This window comes from Lucilia cuprina, chromosome 5 (genome assembly GCF_022045245.1).
Source record: "Lucilia cuprina isolate Lc7/37 chromosome 5, ASM2204524v1, whole genome shotgun sequence".
In the NCBI taxonomy this organism is placed as follows: Eukaryota; Metazoa; Arthropoda; class Insecta; order Diptera; family Calliphoridae; genus Lucilia; species Lucilia cuprina.
The window spans coordinates 1,969,406-1,992,145 of NC_060953.1; the positions used below are offsets into that span (position 1 = coordinate 1,969,406).

Consider the following 22,740-nt stretch of genomic DNA (forward strand, 5'->3'; position numbering starts at 1 on the left):
CGATAAAATTAAATTTATATAAAAAAGGGTTGTTTATATAATGTATTATATTATTTTTTGTTTAAATTAATATTAATTATTAATAAATATGCTAGTTTTTTATATAAACATAGTTTAGTTTAGTTTTTTTGTAATACTTTTTTTTAAACATATTTTTCTAAACATTCATCATTAAATTTATAGAAAAAAAAAGTTTAAAACAATGTACGTATAATATTTATATTTTATTATAATATTATAAATTTATAAATTAAATAAAAAACAACAAATTAATTTTAGTAAACATATAAATTATTAAAAACTATATTTGGCAGGAAAAGAAAACCAACTCTTTAAACATAAGAAAAGAACAAAATATAAATGTTAGTAATGAAAAAAAAAAAACAAAAATCAAATAAATTTATGAAAAATATTATTGTTGCTTGTTGTTCACTGGGTTTTTTATACCCTTCACCTTCGTGAGAATGGTATATATAAGTTTGTCATTCCGTTTGTAATTTCTATAATATAATTTTCCGACCCTGTAAAGTATATATATATTATGGATCTTTATACATAGCGGAGTCGATTAAGCCATGTCCGTCTGTCTGTTGAAATCAGTTTTTAGAGGTCCCCAGATATCGGCGAGATCCGAATCTTCAATAATTTAGTTAGACATGCTTTCGAGAAGATCGCTGTTTAAAATCAGCAAAATCGGTCTATAAATAACGGAGATGTGAGCAAAAATCCGAGACAACCTCTGAAAATTTCATCAAAAAAGTCACATTTTTTCAAGTTTTGTTAAAAAAGCAACAAAAATACTGTGAATTGGATAAAGATGTACATGTGCGTGTGTAGATGTATTTGGTTTTATTCAGCTGTGTATTTCTTTTGTATGTTTGGATGCTGTTCTGTTCTCACGAAGTTAAGTGGGTATAACGATAACAAGGAGATAAAGCAGTAGTAATATGTTGGTAATACAGCTCATATTTGTTTGAGGGTGGTAATGCAGTTTGACGATGGTATTACAGTACAACAGTTAATATTTCTTTCTGCTACAGTTTATATTTGTTTGTGTGACATGTGTGCAGAGATACAAAATAAATAAAAACTGTTTTTAAACATACTTGGTGAAGGGTATATAAGATTCGGCACAGCCGAATATAAAAATATTACTTGTTAAATAGTTAATTTTATATGTTAGAGATTAGGGGTTATGGTTTAATAAATATTCTGTAATGGAATCTTGTTTCAACTCAAATGAAAACTGAAAAGACGTATCATCAGATATTCCCTAAATTTGCAAAGCTAAGAGTTAGTTCTGCTAATGTGTTATAGACACCATGAATGCATCATAAATTAACGCTAAAGGGATTAATGGGCAAAAAAAATTAGAATGACAAATTTTCACAAAAAAGCAGTAGGACACCAATGTATAGCAACCAAAGTAACATGTTTCATTGACAATTGAAACTTCCCTACAGAACGACCAAAGTTATAATCGAACCAGCGAACAATGTATTCACCGAAAGTTTTTTTCCCAGAATCCTTTTTATCGGACACAATTTAATTGTAACATTTAAAACTACCAAGATGTGTAAAAGCGCCTTTCCTTCTCATCCTAGTCGATTAAAAACATAAAATTTCCATCTGATAGGTAAAAAATCACACCTAGTGGCGATTCCCTTATGTCATCCTAGTCACAAAGACAATAATGAAATTTCTAAGGGACATATACAATAACATAGATAAATATGTGCAGGAAACATTGGAACGTTATTTGCTTATGCCAAATGTGGACTAAAATCATAAGAATGTCAATAAGTAAAGTTTGGAAGCCCATAGCAGACATTCCTGCAATAGAAATGTTAACGTCAAAGAATAATGTTAACGTATTTGGTAAGTAAAGTAAAGCAAAATCAGTGATGCAAACTATAAATGCCATGTAATCTGTTTACTTTTGTATAATTAACAATTATATTGAAATTTTCTTTTAAATTTTTATTATTTTTACATAAATGTCATAAAGATGTAATAAAATTAATAATTTTTTAATAAAAATTTAGTTTAATAAATGATTTTTAAAAATTATTTATCAAAAATAAAAAACGCTATTTATAGAACCAGTTGCAACACTGTTGTAAACAAAGATAACAAAACAAGAGGAAATGAAAAAGAAAAAACATTTAGTGAAAAAATGGCGGTATTAAGAAATGTTTTATAAAATCGTTAAAATAATCGTGCAAAATAGTTGGACAATTACCATAATGTTTGAAAAAGAATTAAGGACAATGTGTTGTTAGTTGCCGATATAATTTTTTATCCGGAATAATATTTTTCGTTGAAGTTGTGTGCAAAGTAATTTCTTGTTAGATTTTGAGGCTCCGTGTCACTTCGTTCTTTTGCAAAGTGCAATCGTGTGAAACTTTTAATAAAATTGTTGGACAATTACCATAATGTTTAAAAAAGAAAAATGACACTGTGTTGTTAGTTGAGGATATCGTTTTTTTCGGGAATAACATTTTTGGAAGAAGTGGTGTGCAAAGTAATTTCTTGTTAGATTTGAGGCTCCGTAAGGCCGCTTATTGTTTGTACGATGTCACTTCGTTCTTTTGCAAAATGCAATCGTGTGAGACATTTAACAAAATTGTTGGACAATTACCATAGAGTTAATAAAAAGAAAGTTGTTGATATCATTTTTTATCCGGAATGACATTATTGGTAGAAGTGGTGTTGCAAATTAATTTCTTGTTAGATTTTGAGGCTCCGTAAGGCCGCATATTGTTTGTACGGACAAACGATGTTACTTCGTTCTTTTGCAAAGTGCAATCGCGTGAGACTTTTAACAAAGTTGTTGGACAATTACCATAATGTTAAAAAAAGAAGAAGAACACTGTGTTGTTAGACGCTGATATATTTTATCCGGAATAACATTTATAGTAGAAGTGGTGTTGTGCAGTAAATGCTTCATAAATTTTAAGGCTCCGTGATGCCACATATTGTTTGTACGGACAAACGATGTTGAAGTGCAATCGCGTGTGACTTTTAACAAAATTGTTGGAAAATTTCCATAATGTTAAAAAAAGAAAAAAGGACACTGTGTCGGTCATTTGCCTTTCTAGTCATTGTTGGTAGAAGTGGTGTTATAAAGTGATTTCCTTTAAGATTTTGAGATTCCGGAAGGCGATGAATTGTTTGTACGGACAAACGATGTTTCTAAAACCATTTACCAAATGTTATTGTAGTTTCAACTCCTCTTCAAAAATGGGCAAAAGAAAATTGTCACAATGAAGGAGCGGCATAATCAAAGGAGATCTTCCATACCTTCGGGAGTTTCACAGAGAATTTTAGGTAAGTTGAAAATGCAATACATATTATAGCTTGGCTTTACCTACAGTATTTTAATTTCCATTACATATGCAAAAAAAAAACTCTTTTGGTTTGGGGTCTTAAGGGGTTTTAAGAATTAGTTTATTAAAATAAATATTTATTACATTATAAAAATAATGCAACAGTTAGTGTTTACATAAAATATTATAGTATTTTTGTATGTTAGGCGTTTAAAAAATATACTTTTTTTAATTTTCTTAAACAAAATATAAATTAAATTTAATAAATACTACAATAAAAGACGTACGTACATTCTAGCTAAAATGCAATATTTGTATAGTATTTCATTGCGGGCCCATTGCTCTTCTCGTTTTTCTTAACATTACGTACCATCGAGGCACACTTAAAAACACTAGTATGCCAAAAGTAAATTATGTTGTAGCAAATATTCCCTAAAATTCTTAAAAAGCTAAATATGTTAATACTATATTTATATGTTTTAAAATATTTTAATAGAGTTTTGAGTTAGCTGAGTTAAATTAGGAAAATATGAATCATGTTAAAGGGAAAGTGGGAGTGAATTGGTGAACCGTTTTCTAATGTGAGCAGTGAACACAATCTATAATAAAATGAAAATTTTTATAAATAAATGTTATTTTTCTTTTGGTTTAATATTTTACCTACAGTATTATTTCTGATTTTGTGGTTTAAGTAGTATAGTCCTTTGTTATTAACTTGGTCCTTAATTATACAGATTCTTATCTACCAATATGCCATTTTCTATAAGAAAACTTTCCACATCAGAGGCAAAGAAATCGTCTGATAAATCATCGGTTACTCTAACAAAATTGCCTATAACCGCCTGAGCTTTATAAACCAATAAAGCAGGCAAACCTTTTGTGCGAAAATCTCTACTCATGCCTGCCACTGAACTACAGATTTTGGCAAATTTAACTGTGGGATATTCAGTGGCCAAGGTGTCAAGACATTTATTTAAAGTGCCACAGGCGGTAACATTACGATCATAGATGTGTATTATAACGGTAGTGTGTTTATTTTCTTTTTCCACACAATTGAGAAACTCCTCGTGAGAAGTGAGATTAAGTACTTTGCCAAATTGTTGGCTGTGGCCACATTGACGCAACATTTCGGCCATTCTTTGTTTTTGAAATTGTTGCAAAAAGTCCTCAGACATTAATTCAGCCAATTCAGCATCAAGTTCCTCTTGTTTTTTACGCTCCTCTTCTTCTTGAGCAGTGGCCGTAGTCATGGTTAGTTTTTTGGCCATTTCTATGCGCTGTTTTTCACTTTCCTCCCTTAATTCGGCCTGTAGTTTCTTAAACTTTTGCCAGTCTTCTACCACACCCTTGGGACCGGTATTAGTGGAACCCTGACTGCGATAGCCACCGGCAGGAGCTGGTGGACAAACATCTGGATCTACAAAACCCTGTGGACCCTGTTTGCAAGCTGCACCTTTGCTAGAGCCTTCCTCGCCATCTTCACAGTCTTCTGGTTCACCCTCATCACTACTGCAGTAGTATTCCAGCTTTTCTCCCATTAATTTATCTTCCAAAGTAGCCATAGTTGAAGTTTTTTTTTATAAAATTTTAAACTAATTTAATTAACAAGTTGTTTTTAGCACAATTAACCACAGAATGAAGATTTTTTTCTCTAATCAGTCAAATGCAAGAAAATGTAAACACTAATAAAAAACAGAGTTGTTAAAATGTCAAAAGAAAATCTTAACAAGAGCGCAACCCTGTAGTTGTTAGTTAAAAAATGGTAATAATATTTGGGTTTGTGTCTCGACTAAAAAAAGAAGATAGTATTGCCATATTTGATAAAGAAAAACAGTTAAATTTAAAATGTTCATAATAAAGATACACTTCTTCAAATTCTTATATTATGGGTATTTCGTATGATTTCAAATACTTGTCTTATATTATCGGGTATTTTAAAGGCTTTGATGCGCATTTCCAGGCTATTAAAATCCGATTTTTCTAGCTAAAATATACAAAATAAACTAAAATATTATGTTAAAGATTTAGATGATGAAGCAAGCTTTACCTCATCACATGAATCCGTACAGGAGGGATCATCTAAAGACAAACGTTCGGCAAAGGCGACTATACCACACCAACTGCGAAAATTTATTAATTGTTCAGATTCCTTTAATTCCTCATAGTTGATTAGTTTCAAAACTCTTTTGATATTATTCTTCGTGCCATAAAATTCCAAAACATCTTCCAAAGCCTGATATAGAAAATTAATATTCATAAAACGCTCTTGATAATCCGGCAAAGGAAAATTTATCTCAGTTTCTGCTGAGCCAGCTGGCGGCGGATCTTGTTGTTCTGGCGAAGTTTTAAGATATTTTAAGAATATTCTTTTATAGATTTGTTTACGTTGCCGTGAAACCCAAACATATTGGCTTAAGTAATGAATGACAGACATTTCTAGAGGAGAAAGGAACAAATTATTATTCGCTTGTTTTTGTTTTAATGGAAAAACTCCTTTTTACTTTCTACCGATTTTAAATCCATGGGCACATCAAATCTGGTGGCTGATTTAGAAAATTTGCGTGGCATTTTTTCACAAATCATATTTAGCTTTTCCAGTTCTTTTATAACCTCATTGTGGTCTTTAGGTTTAAGAGGTAAATATTTATAGGCCTCTCGATAGGCTCTATTAAGCTGTCAATAGAAAGATTCACTTTAATTTATGCTAATTTTAAAATCTTCGAACAACTTACATATCTATCAAAAGTATTTTCTATAAGATCTACATCCAATTTAATTTTTAAAGCCTGAAAAGCTTCATCAGTCAGAAAGCTGCCTTTTAATAAAACCTCTTCACTGGCTCGTTTTTCTTGGTTGGGCAAAAGACTAGCAGCATTTGGTATCAAACTAGGTCTAGTACTAGGATTTAAGGAATCAGGTCCTAAAGCAGCCACCTGTGTTTCAGGGTCTTGACTCAAATGAAAAGTAGTGGCAGTAGCTAAACCAAAAAAAAGAAAAAACAAAGAGTTTTCATAACAATACCAAATATTTCGAACATTGTTAACCTACCCGCTGCGGCCTTAATCTTTTTCCTTCGTTTACCCCTTCTTATATCCTCATCGGCAAAATCCTGCTCATTTATACAAGTGTGTATAACTTTTTTCCCCTCCTCTGCGGTAGCATCAGCACCTTCTTCTTGTATAGTTGCAGTGGCCAAAGACGACTTGGGTCTTTGCTGCTCTTCCGATTTCTGTTTTCTACCCTTTTTCTCTTCTATAGCCCCGGCACTACGTGCCTTTTGATCACTGTCTGCAAAACCTCCACCACTTGATAAATCCGAACAGGGTTTCCAGTATAAAGTCTCTTGTGAGTGAGATCTTCTTAAATCCAAAATAATTTTCTTACGTTTTATCATATCATTATTACCCAATTCGGGGGTAATACAACGGCGATTGTTTAGAAAAGAACCGGCACTGGTTCTTGTATGAATGCTGGTCACAGTGGGTGTGGGAGTTAAGGGTCTTGAGTCGGTATCGGTATAGCGACGAAATAAATCTTCTGGTATGTTATCTGGAGGCTCATTGGGAGAGCTGGGCTTTTCCATGAGAGCCGCTTGTATTTGCTGGATATTTTTACCCTCTACGGACTGTGAATTAAAAAGTTTTTTAGTAGCTTTAAAAAAATATTTGAATAAAAACTTACCAATGATTGTTTACATTGGCTGATGATTTGCTTAACTTCTGCCGGCGCTGGGTGATTGCACAAAACCGAACAGCCCTTGGCAAAGGGATTGTAAAGACCCCCAAATGGCCTTAAGGATAAAGCCATGGGTAGGGCCTCAAAGTTTTGTGGCAAATTGTTATTATTGGGTTTCTGAAATTTGTAAAATATTAGTTAGTTTTTGGTTTTTAAGAAATTTGGAAATTTTTTTACTTTTGCCACAAATCTTCGGGGTTTTTTGGGTGTAGGCACTAAACCGGTTCTACTGGTGAAACTCATGGTAGAAGTGTTTTCTAAAGTGTCCGAAAATAATGTGACTACAAGGGGCTTCAAGTGACACTATTATTGTAAATAAAAATAAACAAAATTTGGTTGCTAGGGTCAAAGTTGTCTCTAAGATACTTCCTAGTTGCAAAAAGTGTATTCAAATCAAAGAGAACATGTCAGATAATATTAATAGCTAATGGCTTTGGATGTCGATCGCTGATTTAGACTAATGGTTTTACATCAAAAACATTTAAGCTTTGTTTCTTTATTAAAACAACTCTTCACTGCTCAATGCCTTTTTGGTTGCCTTTCGATCTGGTACTGTTTACTCTAGGATCTAAACAAATAATTTTTTAGTTCTGTGCAAGAGATTTTTTTATAAAAAAATTACCGTAATGGAAGACTCCATATAAAATGTATTCGAAAAAAAACTGTTCAATTCAATTACATGCAAGTTTTTATCTTTTCTAAAAAATTCAAGATCATTGCGTTGTAGTGCATGGTGGCTGGCTGGTGGTTGTTATAGACGCACAATACAATTCCTAGCCTATCGGTCTGATTGTCTGTCTACAAATATGTAAATCTAAATGTAAATTCTTTTGTGGTACAAACAAAATTCATTTGCAATGATCTATTTGTTAGTTGAGTTTAGTTGACTTGAGAGTGAGATTAATTAAACAGGCAAATGATAATTCATCGTTATTTGCCTATTCTTCTTTGCAAGTTTTATATGTACATGATGGCCAATAGCCAAAATTAACAGTATCGTTCTTAGTTTTATCTTTTACATCTGTCCGTCCGTTCATCCATTTGTCTGTACTAGCAGCGAGAACAATGAAAATTTTGTAGTTTTTTGCTAAAAATTGCATTGAGTGTTCAACTTGCAAAAGAGCAGGTTCTTTTCTTGTAAAAGAAAATAGAACCCTAAAATATTTTTAAATATATAAATTGCATAAGTTTTAATAAAAAAATTTTTGAATAAAAAAATGCCTAATAAGAAAAATCCCAGAATACGCAATAGAGCGCGTAATAAAGCAAATCGTTTGAAATTATTGGAAAACCAAGAAAATCAAGAAAACCTTAACAACGAGCAAACAGTTACTAACATACAAGAACAAGAGCATTTCAAATTGCCAAAAAGTGAGTTGAATGAACCTTCTTTACACGAAGAAGCAGAGGATGATGAAGATGACGATATGCCGGAACTTATGGATGATAATAATGTAGCTTTTAATAAAACGCCGCAACAGGAACAGGATCCACTTAAAACTTTGCAAAATCTAATGCAAAGTAAATTCATGCAAAAACAATCAAAAACTAGCGAAGCAAAGGAAACGAAGAACAAAGCAACGGAAGTGAAAACTAACGATAAAGATTTGAAAGAGAAATCGTTGAAAAATGCCAATGTTAAAGCGGGAAAAACAAAAGAAAAGCTAAACGAAAATGAAAGTGCAAGTGAAAAGAATGCATTTATACAAAATCTACAAAAGAAAATGGAACAGATGATGGCAAATGGTAATTATTTAATTAAATATTAAGGGCGGATTTTTTACCACTCAATTAAACTAGACTTAACTTGCTGTTTAGTTAAACTCCAAAACAAATTTAGGGGGACTTTAAGCGATGATTGGGGTTTTTCAGTTATAAATATAAAATCTGTTAGGTCGTTCAGTAAAAATGTAAATAATGAACTCTCTGTTAAACTAAGACGATAAGTAACGTTACTGCTTAGACCTCACCCACACTAGAAGACTTTTGTAGAGAAACTTTTTCTTAATTTTCTTTTGAAGTTTCCTCAATGTCCATACATAGAAAGTTTTGTTTCAGAAACTACGTGTTAATTGCATTGATTTGTTGTTGTACGAATGAAACGAATAACAAAACAAAACAAGTTTCCGAGAACGGGACACTCCCGGTTCACACTATTAAACTTTTTTGGGAAACCTTTGATTTTTGTGTGTGAGAGTAAGAAATATCAACCATCTCTTTCTCTCACACACAAAATCAAAAGTTTCTCAACAAAAGTTTCCCAGTGTGAACCAGGTCGTACCGCGAGAGAGATTAATGATATTATTTCTCTTTCTATCTCACGTAAAATCAAAAGTTTCCCAGTGTGGACCGGCAGTTACTGAAAAATATAAAACATAGATTAAACTAGGTTTAACCAAAGAATATAGATTATCATTATCAGAAAAACCCGCCCTAAGAAGCTTCAAAGTAAAGAAGTTAAAAAGTTAAAAAATTACTTTAGAAATTTAATTTAAAAATGGATTTTAACTGAGGCTAGAGAATCATTAGGTATAGATTTACCGTCTTATGCAAAAAAGATTATTAAGTTAACAATGGTTGTTAAAACCTGTTTTTATATGGAAAAAGTGTGCAGTAAATCATTGTTAACTTTAATAATCGTTTTTGCATAAGGCGGTTAAACTATACTGGATGCGAAATATTTCTTAAGCGAAACTATTGACACTTAAAAGTCGAATCGAAATTGAAAACTACAATTCAAAAATTAAAATTTCAATTCGATATTGCAAAGTTTGAATTTAAATTTGATATTAATGATTAGTTTGGTTTTAGAAAATTTTTTTAGACTAAAGTTTTTTTATTGTATTTCAGGCGATGAAAATCTACCCAATACCTTAATGGAGAATCTTAAAAAAATGTTTGATCAGGGCCCAGTAACCGATATTGAATCCAGTGATGATGAGGAAGAATATATTGAATACATTTATAAACCAAGAAAATACTTTCTAGTGGCTTTGTGCAATGTAAAAAAAATAACTAAAAATATTAAATAATTAACAAAAATTAATAATTTCTTTCCTTTTCTCATCCTTTAAGTTGTGTAAAACCGATTTGTGTAAACTTTCTCAGCTAATTGAATGTTCAAAATGCCATATGACATTTTACTGCAGTATGGAACATATGCATAATGATGCAGAACATCAGCAATTATGTTATGCCTTGCAACAAGTGGCTGCTGAAACGTGTCGTGAGTATAAATGAATATGTTCAACTATAAATTTTCTATTTAAACGGAAATTCATTAATATTTGTAATTTTAAAAACAACAACGATATGATTAATATCATTATCGACTGACTGCTCTGTTGGTGGCAACTAGAAATTATTTACGACATGGTTGACAAGCAATTGTACGCATTCAAATCGATTTTCTTTTAAAGACAACACCTTTTTATTAACATATTTTCTTGGCACTCAGTCAAATGATATGTTCATTCATTAAAACAACTGTAGCAGCAGCGAAATATGTTGCAGTTTTTTTTTTTTAAATTGTTTGTTTGTTTTTTTTATTAGATGGTCACATTTTTAAAAACTGCTCAACTATGCCGGCCGATCATTTTCGTTCTTATCGCATTATAACCATACGTAAAGTTGAATCTATCCTAGAGCGTCATTTAAATGCCACCGAGCAAGAGGTTATTCTATTTCCTCGCCTCTGTAATAATGTAAAATGTCGTGAATATCAATATGAGAAGTTACATGATTGTTCAGAATGTGGTATGATAGCTTATTGTCTGGAACATCCTGAACATATGAATCCAGAGGATCATGCCAAATGGTGTAAATCGTATCAATTGTTTAAGGAATTGGTACAATTTCAAGAAAAATTCGGACGTTTAGATCCTGCATTGCCCACAAAGATCTTGAAAGAATTGCCCATAAGTTGTTTAAATACAAAGGAGATTTTTAATAAACTGGGTTGTGGTGAGTATGAGATGTTGTCACCAAAATATTTCTTATTTCTTTTTTCGATTTTAGATCTTCCGGTGAACAGTGAATATGCCAGTTTATCTCAAATTTCCACTGGTCCTTTAACTGCCTGGTATGCCTTAAAGTTGGCCGATCAATTAAAGAATCATGAAAGCCTAACCATACATTTAATAGGCAAGTTAGAGCAGTTTTATTTCCAAATTCATAACTAATTTCCCGTTTCCTGTTTAAGGTGCTGAAATCGAATTCGAGGTGGATGTTTTACACAAATGGGAATTATTCTTTTTGCATATAACGCCTTGTGTTAAAAGCCTTAATATTGTTTTTGTGGGTCCTGAACTAAATCCCAATAATATATCTTTTGATCAATTACAAAAAACCAAGTAAGTTCTTAAATTTTCCTAATTAATTTATCTTATTTTGTAAATTGAACATTTTAGATGTTGCACAGCTTGTCGAAAATCGCAACGTAATGTCAGATATTTTTTTGAATCGTATATTTATCATGATTATTGTAGATCGGACAAGTTTTTAAAGCCCAATTTAAGTGAGTAAAAGTGAGCTTTTTATGGCATGATTTAAAGCTTGTTTGAGAAAGTTTTTGTTTCCCATTACTCGTCCAAAGTTGTCCCATGTTAAGCAAATCTTACTTCGAAATCAAACGCTTCCATAATCTGAATTCCTGTAGAGGCAAAAAGACTGCTTAGCTTTTTTTATGAAAAAGCTTTTGTTATAAAAAAATATATTATTTTTTAAAGCATTTTTGCTAAAAGCTTTTTTGTGAAATAGATTTTTTTTGTGAAAAAGCTATTTTTTATTTAAAACACTATTATTAACATTGAAAAGCTTTTGTTTGTGGAAAAAGCTTTTATGTGTTACTTTTTTGAAACCCCTCTACCTTGTGAAACCCCCTTTATGTGGAAAAAGCTTTTTTTGTACATTTTGTCGTTAAATCCCTTCCCCTCTCTATGTTTTTGTCAGCAAATACATTGTCTTTAAACAAAAATCACATTTACTTTTAGTCTGCTTTTTCAATGCCGGCCTCTATCGTTCGACTGGCTACAATATGGAAGATACTTGGCCTGAAACCATTTTAGCGGCTGCCAATCTTCAGGTACCCATAGTAGTAACTGCCTATACCGAATATGAAAGTCCTTTGGATATGCAACGCTTTGCGGAAGAGTGTCAACGTAAATTGCGCTTAATACAAGCGCCGTCACAAAATCCCTTTGCCTCCGTTAAACCGGAACGTAATTTCATATCCGACGATGAGGCTCCCTTAATGTTTAAAAACTACTATTGTTTTGTGGTAGAATAAAAATTCTTTTTTACAGGTTTTTTTATTGATTTCATTGAAAAACTTTAATTAAAATTTATAACTATAACATCTCTAAGCATTTCATTTATTTTTTGTTTTTACACAAATAAATCCAACTACGCTTTAGTTTTTTTGTCTTGGGACATTTTAGCAATTCTTATATCTACTGGGTTTCTAAGTTTACGTTGTGGTTTCAGTAATTCACTTTCATCCATGGGCTCTATAATCTTACCCTTTTGTGTTATCACCGAGGGTCTGGTCAGCAAACGGAAGGCGGTTTCAGTGACAAAATTACGTCCCAAGGGAGCCCTTATACTGGCCTCATAATCCTTGAGAGAGGTGAAGGGAAAGGGTATATCGGAGACTAAATGTTGTCGTAATTGTTTGCTAGCTTCCTCATTGATATAAACACCATCTTTGTTTTCATCGCGTCTTTTTTCTTTGGGTGCCAATTTCAACAGCAAACGTTTATTGCGTTTTTCCATTTGTTCTTTTGAAATACCAGCACCAGCCCAAGAACCCCATCCTGGCATGGAAAGTTGTATTTCGGCATCTTTAACTTCAGAATCCTTGGTCTTATCTTTGCTGAAATCTGCCACTATATCATCATCTTCGAAGGCCTGGGCAATAGTCATTTGCTGTTCGGCATCGGCATCTAACTCATCTTCCTCATCCATAGCGACATCATCCAGGGTTTCATTAATGCTGCCATAACCAATGCCATGCTGTTTCAATTTTACAGCTGCCAATTTAGTAGGATCTATAGTATCGCTTAGGGCTTTAGTAGCATTATCCTCTTTTTCTACTTGTTCTATCAAATTTTTACTTCTTTCCAGTTCATCCTTCTTTTCATCTAGCTCATTGGTTAGTTCTTCATCTATTATGGGCTTTTTAACTTCATTTTTAAAGGACAAATCTTTAAGATTCTTTAAGGCATCTTCGGGTGTTTTTCCCAAACGTTTGATTTGTTTTTTGTTTCCAGCCTTTAATTCTTTGGCTTTATTTTTAATAATTTCTAATTTTTTGCTTAAATTTTCTTTAATTATATCCTCCTGGGCATCGAATATATCATCTATAGATTTAGTGGTCGTAGGATCTATTTCTTCTACCACCCAGCCATTCTCAATTTTAGGAGATTTCTTTGTGAGCTTTGCAGTTTTAGTTTTCTTTGCACTTTTCTTATTTCCCTTTTGTTGAGCTTCTGTAGTTTCTTCATCTGTTACATTTTCTTCTGCACTTTCGTGTTCCTCTTCCTCATCCTTTAGTAGTTTTTTATATTCTTCCATCATTTTTTCATTGTCATTACGTTCTAACCAATATTTACGCCAATTGGCTTTATCTTCTTGTTCTGCCGTGGCTGCTTTATTGGAGTTTTTGCCTACTTTAGTCCAGGGATTAAAAGGATCATAATCCATTTCCTCATCTTCTTGTGCTGCTACAGAGTTGCCTGTATTTTCAATTTCCTTATTTTCATTGTCCGATTCATCATCCTGTGTCTTTTGGGTCAATTGTCTACTGATTTGCAATTGTTCGGACAAATCTTTACGCACATCTTTGTCGTATTTTGCTCTTACTTGCAAATTCTTAGCCCATGTGCCCGTATTCTTGTGTCTCAAACTGGCTCTTTCCAAAACTCTTGACTTTTCTAAAGCATTTAGTTTTTCCAAGGCTGCTTCGGGATTGGTCTTTTGCAACAATTCAAATTGTTTAATTTGTTCCTGCATCTTTTGACGCTTCAATAGTTTGTGATACTTTTTGGATTTGATTTTATTTTGTAAACGTGCTTTGGCGGATTTTTGGGACTCGCGCATTTTCAAATAGGCCAATTCTTTGCGTTTAGCTATAAGCTCCTCTTTGGTCATTTTCTTTTTCAATAGCTCCTGCTCACGACGTTGTAATTCTTGGGGATCATCGGTATCGCCCATTTGTTGACGTTTTAGTTGGGCATATTTATTCTCCAATTCCTCCATTTGCATCATTAAATCGCTTTTAACGGATTGCTCCAGAGGTTTGCGATTAAGAGAGGTATTTACATAAATTGTTTCACCTTTCAAAGGGAAGACCTTTACAAATAAAAAAAAACTTTTAGTTTAAAACATTTGACTTTAAGTATTTCTATAATACCTGAGTTTCCGCCGACCTATTCTTGGCCACCACTGCATCCCATTTGGCCAACTTCTTTTTAACATTTTCATAGCCTATGGTACGTTTTATTCTCTCGGCTGCTGGTTTTTCCAAAGGTTTGTCCAACACCTTTTTAGTGTTAACCACAGTTTTCAATTGTTTGCCCGCATTTAAATGCTTCTTAGTACCCTTTAGCACTTGCACTATATCATTAACTCCCACCGGTTGGGATTTTTTGGTCGCAGGAGCTGCTTTGACCAATTGAAATTCATCTTGCTGCAATTTGGGTTCATCACGTGTTGATTTTCTTATGTGTTGCGTTTTACCCAAACTGCTGATAGCCTGCAGCAGTTGTTTGTGGGATTTGGTGTTAACTTGCTCCTCGTCATCACTCATTATATTTAAATTAATAAAAAAACAAACAATTCCAATAGAAAATCCACAAAAATTAATATTTTCAGACACCACGTTATTTACACGCAACTAACTTTGACAATTCTCTGTTGACGAATGAAAGAAAATAAAGAAAAAAACAAAAAATCTCTCTTTCTCTTTACAATTGTCATTTTGAAGAGATTTTTCAGCAAACATAAATTGTCAACATTGTTTTTTTCCCTCCAGCTATCAGTTTTTAGTGAATAGTTGAAAATTTTAGCTGACGAAATTTTGTGTGCTCGTGAAAATTAGTGCAAAAAATTAAAAATTTATTAATTTAATCCCAAAAAAACAAATATAAGTGTTAAAAAATGTATGAATTAAAAACCCTGCTACCACAATTTGATATTAATGTGCCCAAGTGCATGTATGAAATGAAAAATATCAGTTTGTCTGCAAATGCTGTAGAAAGCGTCAGTGGGGCTGCTGCCGCCAGAAATAATTTCAATGTGAGTTTTTTTTTTTTGTGACACATACAAAAGTAGCAAGACATATTTCTTCCGTTTTTCATTTTTTTTTAATAAATTGGTGTGTTTTCTCAAATTCTATATTATTTTTAAGGGCTTTTTTAATATAAAAAATGGTAAGACCACGTCTGCAACCACTGCCTCTGCTGTTAGCACGTGTTGTCCCCTAGATTTGGATAAACTGGGTTTGCAAATACAACAACTACTTAAGGTTAACTACATACATTTCTTCTTGTGCGTTCTAATACCAAAATTGCATTTTTTTACTAATCAAAATTTATCGTCATCACTAATACTGCAAATTAATTCTTGTTGGTGTGTTAGTAATAGAGGCGTGGCTAAAACGTGGAATATATAACCCATTTTTAAACGCACTAATGCAACATTCCATTATCATAAACTCCACTTAACATTATATATTAAGGATACACTAACATTTAACACCTGTCAATGTTAACATAATATTTCATTGATTTTATGTACGCAATGAAATGTAACAGCTGGTCTCATATCATTTTCTCTTTCATTCAGCTATTTTTGGAAATATCTCATAGATTTTTGATTGTTTTGCAAATTATGGTTGCCAATTTGTGGAAATGCTTTTGTGGTCAATTGGCGAACTGAACTTGGTCTGAACTAGAACTGAACTAGAACTTAACTAGCACTGAACTGAACTAGAACTGAACTAGAACTGTACTAGAACTGAACTAGAACTGAATTAAAACTGAACTAGAACTGAACTAAAGCTGAACTAGAACTTAACTAGAACTGAACTAAATCAATTTTATACGCCTTATTTTCAATTCTTGTTTTGCTCCGACACTTTCCCAGATTTGATATAATGTTTGGCAACTCTAGTCTTTAGTGTATTTTTTTCGTTTTTTGTTTTGCTGCTCATTTTTCTTTTAGTTTAGCGAATAGTTCTTAAGAGGTGGTGGTTCTTATTTGGGGCCGCAAACTACGTAATATTGCCGTACACTGTAGAGTAGAGTAGTGACAACAGACAGAAGAGATGAATGCGGAGGTGCTTTTTCTTTTTGCTTCTTTTTCTTCTTTAATTCATATGTCATAAAACTAACCTAAAAAGTTAAACACTAAATTAAACACTAAATTAAAAGTTATTTGATTTTGTTTTTAGTAATTAAAATATCTTTTAATATCTATTATAATCCCAAAAAGGTCTCTGGTGATGATGCCCAAAATGTGGCTTTAAGACAAGAAAAGGTAATGCAACAGTTGAATGATTTAAAACAACAATTGGCTGGCATACGTTCCACTTTGGGTTTGTGCTCAAAAGGTCCACAACATACTACAACCTCATTCACAACAAAAAATAATGGTGGTCTCAAAGAGGTATATACTTATAATTTATTAGTAGAAATTTAGTTTGTTGGCTTTAACAAGTTTATGTTTGTTTAATCTTAGGAACCTTTACATGATGTGGTCATTAATGGTCATCCCAATTTTATACCTTATGCCTTGTTGGCTATAAAAAATGCCTGGAAAGACTTATTTACTTTGGATGTAAAAACCTTTACACACTCCACCATGAACGATATTGGCAAAGAGGCTAAAGCTTTTGAAGCAGAATTAAAAGCTGTTTCAGTTAATCCCAAATTACCCAAAATCAATATTACTTTGATCTGGAAAAACTGTAAGTTGTATTTGTGTTTAAATTATATATACAAACATTTTATTATTTTTTTGTTTGCTATTCCAGGTGAACATACCGAAATGATTAGTTCACCCACTATATATGTACCCATCTATGGTGAGGTTAATATCATTCGTTATTTGGGTCGTGTTGGTCCCGAAGAATATCGTTACGAAAATTCTCCTCTCTGCAATGAAATTGATGCTGTGCTGGACATTTGCTATCAATTATTACGTTGCACTACACCCAAAAGTAAGGCTAATATGTTAAGAATCCTCAATAATCGCCTGCAAAAACGTCAATACTTTGGTGGTGATCAAATGTCTATTGCCGATATTGGTGTACACAGTTCTTTAAGACGTATGCCCTCCATTAACGACAAAGATCTTACACCTGCGCTGCTTGAATGGCGTAAGAGAGCGGAAAAGTATACTTTGATTTAAATACTTAACAAAAAATACAATAAATAACAAATCCAAAATACGAAAAGATTTTCATAAGAATATTAAGTTTAATAAGTAAAATTTTAAGCAGAATTTTTTACAAAAATTAGTGAAATAGTGTAAGTATTGTTATTGAATGTGTTCAAACGAGATTGGTTTATAAAGAGTGAATATAATTTCCGTAGTTGGAATGGAAAATATATTTAGTTAAGAAGTAATCTTTTAGAGATTTTTAGTAACCAATCTTGTTGTCTATTTGTTGTAGTTTTGTGAATTTTTATTCCTTTTTTTTTAATATTTAATTTGTTGTTTTATTTTAAAGGTTTGTTAATGATTCCTCCATCCCACTCATTTTTTAATGCAATACATACATTTTCATCTTACATTTAAACAATAACATTTATCAAGACTCAAGAAAACTTTATTCAAGACTCAAGAAAACTTTATTCAAGACTCAAGATATTAAATCAAGACTCAAGATACTAAATCAAGACTCAAGAAAAAATTGCAACATTTTGTTTAAAAGGTAAGTGACAGTTTTTTTCTACATATTTTTCCTTATAAAGGATTAAAAATAAAAGGATAAAGTTGTAGGTTTTGTTGCAACTATTAGGATAACTAACCTTTACCGATTTCCATCATTAAAAACGTTTAAATTAGTAATTTTTAGAATTGTTAAAAGTTCTTTAAGGATTTAGTGATTTTTGTTTTAAATTTGTCCCAAAAAATGTACTTTTTTAAAAAAAGTACTATTTTCGAAAATTTGCTAGAAAGTTCAAAATTTCTCTAGAAAATCATCTATTTCATCCAAATTTTCCAAAAAAAAGGTTTTTTTTATTTTAAATTCATTTTATTTTTGATTTTATTTCAATTTTTAACATATTAAATCAAAAAAGATTCTTATAGAATTATACAAAGAATCCAAAAAACATACAATTAAAAATAGAATATTCTATCTGAAATATGTTTAAATCAAAATAACTCTAAAACTATTTAAAGTGTTTTTAACACACACTTTATTATCCTCTCGTTCTATATAAGTCATCTATATATATATTTATATTTAATTATCAGTCTAGTAAAAGATATAAAAAGAAAAGAACAAAAAAAAAAACACTTTTTTCAAAAAGTTAAACGATAAAACATTAACATTAATTACTACAACACTACGGAAATTAAGAAAAACTTAACAATTTAAGTTTCCCACACTGCTACTCAGTGTTAAAATATACGGTAACATATTGTCAATTTGCACTTGACCCACTAGATTTGAAAAGAATAAATCCTCAATAGAGTCTGACTCAAAGGCACTCAACGGCATTAGGTTGAGAACTAAACTATTAAAACGTTCCTCAGCTTCGTAGGCGGGTAAATCTTGAGAGGCTAACAATTTGCGTAGACTATTAAGAACATACTGTTGGACACGTTGCACATAAACACGAACCGATTGTTCTTTGCGTCTTAGAAAAGCATGCGGATTAAAAAGACAGGCTAGACGTAAGAGAGCATATTCCATGTCGGAGGGCTCAAGTGCTTGTATGGTTTGGATAAAGGAGTTCAATCGAGCTATATGTTCACTTAGCTTTTTGATTCTATGAGGATCAATTTTTTCTATATCCGCCATTTGACGCACATTGTGTATAAGGGTATTGATGATGGTACTTTGTGATAATTTGCGCACCTGGGCCACTGCAAGGGCCAGCAAAGAGGGCCAGGCATTACGCAATAAAATGATTTGTGAACGCTGAGACAAATCCACAAAGGCTTGTACTTTACGCAGCCATACCACAGTAAGGAATATAATGCGTGAACCGGACTCACAAACATAATGGACATTAAAATAAGATGACACTAAATTAGGTGTCTGTAGATTGAAACTCGCATAAGCGGGCGCTATCAAATCATTCTCAAATATGGACTCATTAATAACAAAGTCTCTTTGATTTTGTTGCTCATCTAAATCCATGCAGTCTGTTATAAACTCCTCCTCATTGCCACTGGTATCACCCATGTCATCATCCTCATTAAGTTCATTTTTAATAATTAAACCATTGCCTTCATGGGCCATTTGGTTATCCAATTGCTGTTTAATGGGCAGCAACATTTGTAAAGCCTTATCTATAACCCTTTTGTCTAGAGAGTTTTGTATTAAACCCACTGCTGGTGTGGGGTTAGGGGTCAAGGCATCCATATTGAAATTGATATTTTGATTATTATTGTTAATCACGGTTTTGGCAAAATTTCTTAAACCCATTGTTATGGCATAATCAATGGCCTCTTGGTTATTTCCGCTATTCTGGGAGGCGGCATTGGCAAAATTGCGTAAATTGTCAATATCAATACAATCGCCCTCATCTTCATCCTCCTCCAAATCGTTGTCTGGTAAAAGTTGTTTGGGTTCAGGGGAATAATGTAAAGGTTTGCCAGCAGCATTAGCAGAAACTTGATTTGTTAATTGTTGATGCTGTTGTTGCTGCTGTTGCTGTTGTTGTTGCTGCTGCTGCTGTTGAGCTTGTTGTACTAGTTAAGAAAGAGAAATTAAAATTTGGTTTTATTTTTCTTAATTGCAAAATTAATTATGTAAAACTTACTTAATGTTTGTGTTAGTTCGGCAAAATTTAAACCAAATATTTCCGGGGGCGCTAAATTACTAGTATCCAAAGCGAAAGTATTTGTGGCAGCCGCCGCTGCTGCTGCTGCACTTAAATTGTGATTAAATATTGATGATGATGATGAAGAGGACTTTGATCTCTGTTGAAATTGTGGACTAGCATTTGAGGATTTTACACCACTGCCACCTGCTCCCACGGTAAGCGATTGGGCAGTTGTTTGTCCTGTTGTAGAGCCGGCATTTGGGTCTTTTTTATCCAATATAGGTTTGCGTTCATGTTGTACAGCTGATGAAGAGATAAAGTAAGATGTTTATTTAATTTTTTACGTTTTATAAAACTGTTTAAGATTAATTTGATGAATTTATAAAGTGTTAGTATGTAAAATGAACATGCAAAGCTAAAGTGTGTTTTCAAAAGTTAAAAGAAGATATTAAACAGTTAATGCTGGAGGGGAGAGATAATTTTGGAATGTATGTTTAAAATACATCGAATAACTTGATTTTAACTAAAAAATGTCTTAAAATCTGATTCTTATAAGAATTGAAGATTTTTGTTAGGAATTTCAACCTTTAGATTGATTGGAATTGTAAAGTATTCTCTTTTGATTTGTTTTCTTAAGTCTTTCTAAAATATATTCTAATTGGTGTAAGAATTTTGGAAATTTTTGAAATTTTAACAATCTTTACAAAAGATTTGTTGTTATAATTTGATCACGACCACTCCAGCAAGCTTTTTTAATAGACAAATGTTAGTTGTGATTAATTCAGGACTAAGAAACATTCCAAACACAAAATTTTCCAACTAATTTCTTATAAAAAAAAACAAAAAAACTGTTGTTTGTTAAAATGTTTGTCGACATTATTAAATGAAAATTACAATCACTTCTCATGCCGCTGGCCAAACATTTTTGCAATCGACAAAACTGGCAACGATTGCGATGGTGTTTGGTAACCTCGCAATTCATAGCGCCGCGACACTGATAACCCAATTGTTTGCGTATCGAACGCTTAAAGAATCCTTTACAGCCCTCACAACTAATGGCTCCATAGTGACGTCCCGAGGCACGATCACCGCATACTAAACATAATTCCACATTCATATTGTTTGATGTTGAAGGAGTAGCTGCACCAGCAACACCGCCACTATTTGTTGGTTGTATATTATGATTCACAAATAATTTGTTATCTAGAATTTAAGCAGAAAGAAGAAAAAATAGCATAACAATAACAATTTATTAACAAATGAACAACAATATAGCAACAATAAATAATTTTATATATTTAAAGCCTTGAGCCTCACCTTCAGCTTGAAAACTACTTGTGCCCATTGTCGGAGCTTTTTAAGCCCCCCTCTTTTGTACCCACTTCTACTAGTGCTGCTGCTGCAAATGCTGCTCACCTTTTTCTGGTTTACCTGGTGTATTAGTTGTTTTTTTTTTTTTGTAATTGTTGTTTCTCTTTAAATATTTATGTCTACTTCTACTGCTCAATTGTTGAACAATTAACAAAATATAAATGCACAACACATACGCTACTTGTTTTGCTGTTGCTATTGTTGTTGTTGTTGTCGTTCTTGTGTTAACTGAAATTCTTGACCTTTTTCTTTTCCCCCCTCAACAAGCAGAAGAGCCAGTGGCACCAGCCCCGTCAGCCTCTATATATGCTCTGCTCTATGCAGGCAGCCAAGTAAAGCGAGCACTTGTTTTCTAGTTCACCCACTCAGTACTCCATATAAATTAATAAAAACAACAAACACACATACACATTTACTCATAGAAATTGTTGCTTCACTTGGATTGGTATTCTTTTTTATTATTTTTTATTTGTACTCTTGTATGTTTTTCTTTAATTTTTTTCTGCTGTTTTTTAACTCGAGGTCAATCACTTTGTTGGTGGCTTTTTTTCTTTTATAGCTCCTTATCGGTTTTTGTTTATTTTTATAATATTTTTGTTTAACTTTTCGTTAAATATTAAGCGCCTTTTTAACTTTACTATATTTTGGCTTAATTTGTATTATTTTTTAAGCTTTTAAAGTTTAAAATTGTTTAAATCAGCACATTTTTTCTTAATACGACATCTCGACAAGTTAGAATCTTTTTTCACAATGAATGACAATATAAAAGAAAACGTACGTAATGTATACAACTCTGTGTATGTTTATTTATGTGGTGGGAGTAGATTTAAAGCAAACAAGTGGTGTGTGTGTGGTGAAGAGGTGAATTTGTGTACTAAAGTGGTGTATAGGTTGTAAATGAAACGAAACTGTTACATTGAATATAAGAAAACTTATTGAATTGATTACTAAACAACAAATTAAAAAGAAAGAAGAATTTATAGTCGGTTATGACCATATGGTGTGCTCCATTAGTGAGCTATTATATTAAAAATATGAACTATTTTTAAATGTTAAAGCATTTAACTCATTTTTAACTTAATTCCGAAATAGTTTTTTCTTTTACAATTTGTTGACAAAAAAAGATGGGTATGTGGGGACAAGGGTAACTGTTTGAATAGTTGTTCAATTCTAGTTCAGTTAAAGTTCAGTTTTAGTTCAGTTCTAGTTCAGTTCTAGTTCTGTTTTAGTTCAGTTCTAGTTCAGTTCTAGTTCAGTTCTAGTTCAGTTCTAGTTCAGTTCTAGTTCAGTTCTAGTTCAGT

The 22,740-nt window shown here is 32.2% G+C and overlaps 6 protein-coding genes across 9 annotated transcripts; 2 read left to right on the forward strand and 4 right to left on the reverse strand.

Annotated features, from left to right (window-relative positions):
* Positions 1-3,396: 3,396 nt before the first annotated feature.
* On the reverse strand, positions 3,397-4,992 carry LOC111679901 (phosducin-like protein). Of its 2 annotated transcripts, none has more exons than XM_046951032.1 (2): positions 3,990-4,992; positions 3,397-3,928 (listed from the first exon to the last, which is right to left on the reverse strand). In XM_046951032.1, exon 1 carries the CDS (start codon positions 4,889-4,891, stop codon positions 4,052-4,054), a length of 840 nt encoding a protein of 279 aa, XP_046806988.1. In that variant the 5' UTR covers positions 4,892-4,992; the 3' UTR covers positions 3,397-3,928; positions 3,990-4,051. The 2 variants fall into 2 exon arrangements, with proteins under 2 accessions (XP_046806988.1, XP_023297272.1); XM_023441504.2 differs by having other exon boundaries at positions 3,398-3,928; positions 3,994-4,991.
* A 198-nt stretch (positions 4,993-5,190) lies between these two features.
* On the reverse strand, positions 5,191-7,643 carry LOC111679905. Its single transcript, XM_023441506.2, has 7 exons — positions 7,242-7,643; positions 7,011-7,181; positions 6,378-6,954; positions 6,062-6,306; positions 5,831-6,002; positions 5,377-5,765; positions 5,191-5,313 (listed from the first exon to the last, which is right to left on the reverse strand). The coding sequence occupies exons 1-7, from the start codon at positions 7,305-7,307 to the stop codon at positions 5,200-5,202; spliced, it is 1,734 nt and encodes a 577-aa protein (XP_023297274.2). The 5' UTR covers positions 7,308-7,643; the 3' UTR covers positions 5,191-5,199.
* Positions 7,644-8,159: 516 nt separating this feature from the next.
* On the forward strand, positions 8,160-12,351 carry LOC111679909. The gene is made up of 8 exons (XM_023441512.2): positions 8,160-8,810; positions 9,915-10,066; positions 10,140-10,290; positions 10,617-11,027; positions 11,082-11,207; positions 11,266-11,416; positions 11,474-11,580; positions 12,056-12,351. Exons 1-8 carry the CDS (start codon positions 8,282-8,284, stop codon positions 12,349-12,351), a joined length of 1,923 nt encoding a protein of 640 aa, XP_023297280.2. The 5' UTR covers positions 8,160-8,281.
* Positions 12,352-12,359: 8 nt separating this feature from the next.
* LOC111679907 (U3 small nucleolar RNA-associated protein 14 homolog C) lies at positions 12,360-15,001 on the reverse strand. Its single transcript, XM_023441509.2, has 2 exons — positions 14,476-15,001; positions 12,360-14,414 (listed from the first exon to the last, which is right to left on the reverse strand). Exons 1-2 carry the CDS (start codon positions 14,869-14,871, stop codon positions 12,468-12,470), a joined length of 2,343 nt encoding a protein of 780 aa, XP_023297277.2. The 5' UTR covers positions 14,872-15,001; the 3' UTR covers positions 12,360-12,467.
* A 98-nt stretch (positions 15,002-15,099) lies between these two features.
* Positions 15,100-17,514, forward strand: LOC111679908 (probable aminoacyl tRNA synthase complex-interacting multifunctional protein 2). Of its 2 annotated transcripts, XM_023441510.2 has the most exons (5): positions 15,100-15,359; positions 15,472-15,588; positions 16,557-16,730; positions 16,803-17,031; positions 17,098-17,514. In XM_023441510.2, exons 1-5 carry the CDS (start codon positions 15,222-15,224, stop codon positions 17,472-17,474), a joined length of 1,035 nt encoding a protein of 344 aa, XP_023297278.2. In that variant the 5' UTR covers positions 15,100-15,221; the 3' UTR covers positions 17,475-17,514. The 2 variants fall into 2 exon arrangements, with proteins under 2 accessions (XP_023297278.2, XP_023297279.2); XM_023441511.2 differs by lacking the exon at positions 15,472-15,588 and having other exon boundaries at positions 15,102-15,359.
* An 804-nt stretch (positions 17,515-18,318) lies between these two features.
* Positions 18,319-22,202, reverse strand: LOC111679893 (nuclear hormone receptor HR78). 2 transcript variants are annotated; one of them, XM_023441495.2, is made up of 4 exons: positions 21,386-22,202; positions 20,969-21,271; positions 20,066-20,371; positions 18,319-19,994 (listed from the first exon to the last, which is right to left on the reverse strand). In XM_023441495.2, exons 1-4 carry the CDS (start codon positions 21,411-21,413, stop codon positions 18,661-18,663), a joined length of 1,971 nt encoding a protein of 656 aa, XP_023297263.2. In that variant the 5' UTR covers positions 21,414-22,202; the 3' UTR covers positions 18,319-18,660. The 2 variants fall into 2 exon arrangements, with proteins under 2 accessions (XP_023297263.2, XP_023297262.2); XM_023441494.2 differs by having other exon boundaries at positions 20,963-21,271.
* Between the last annotated feature and the right edge of the window lie 538 nt (positions 22,203-22,740).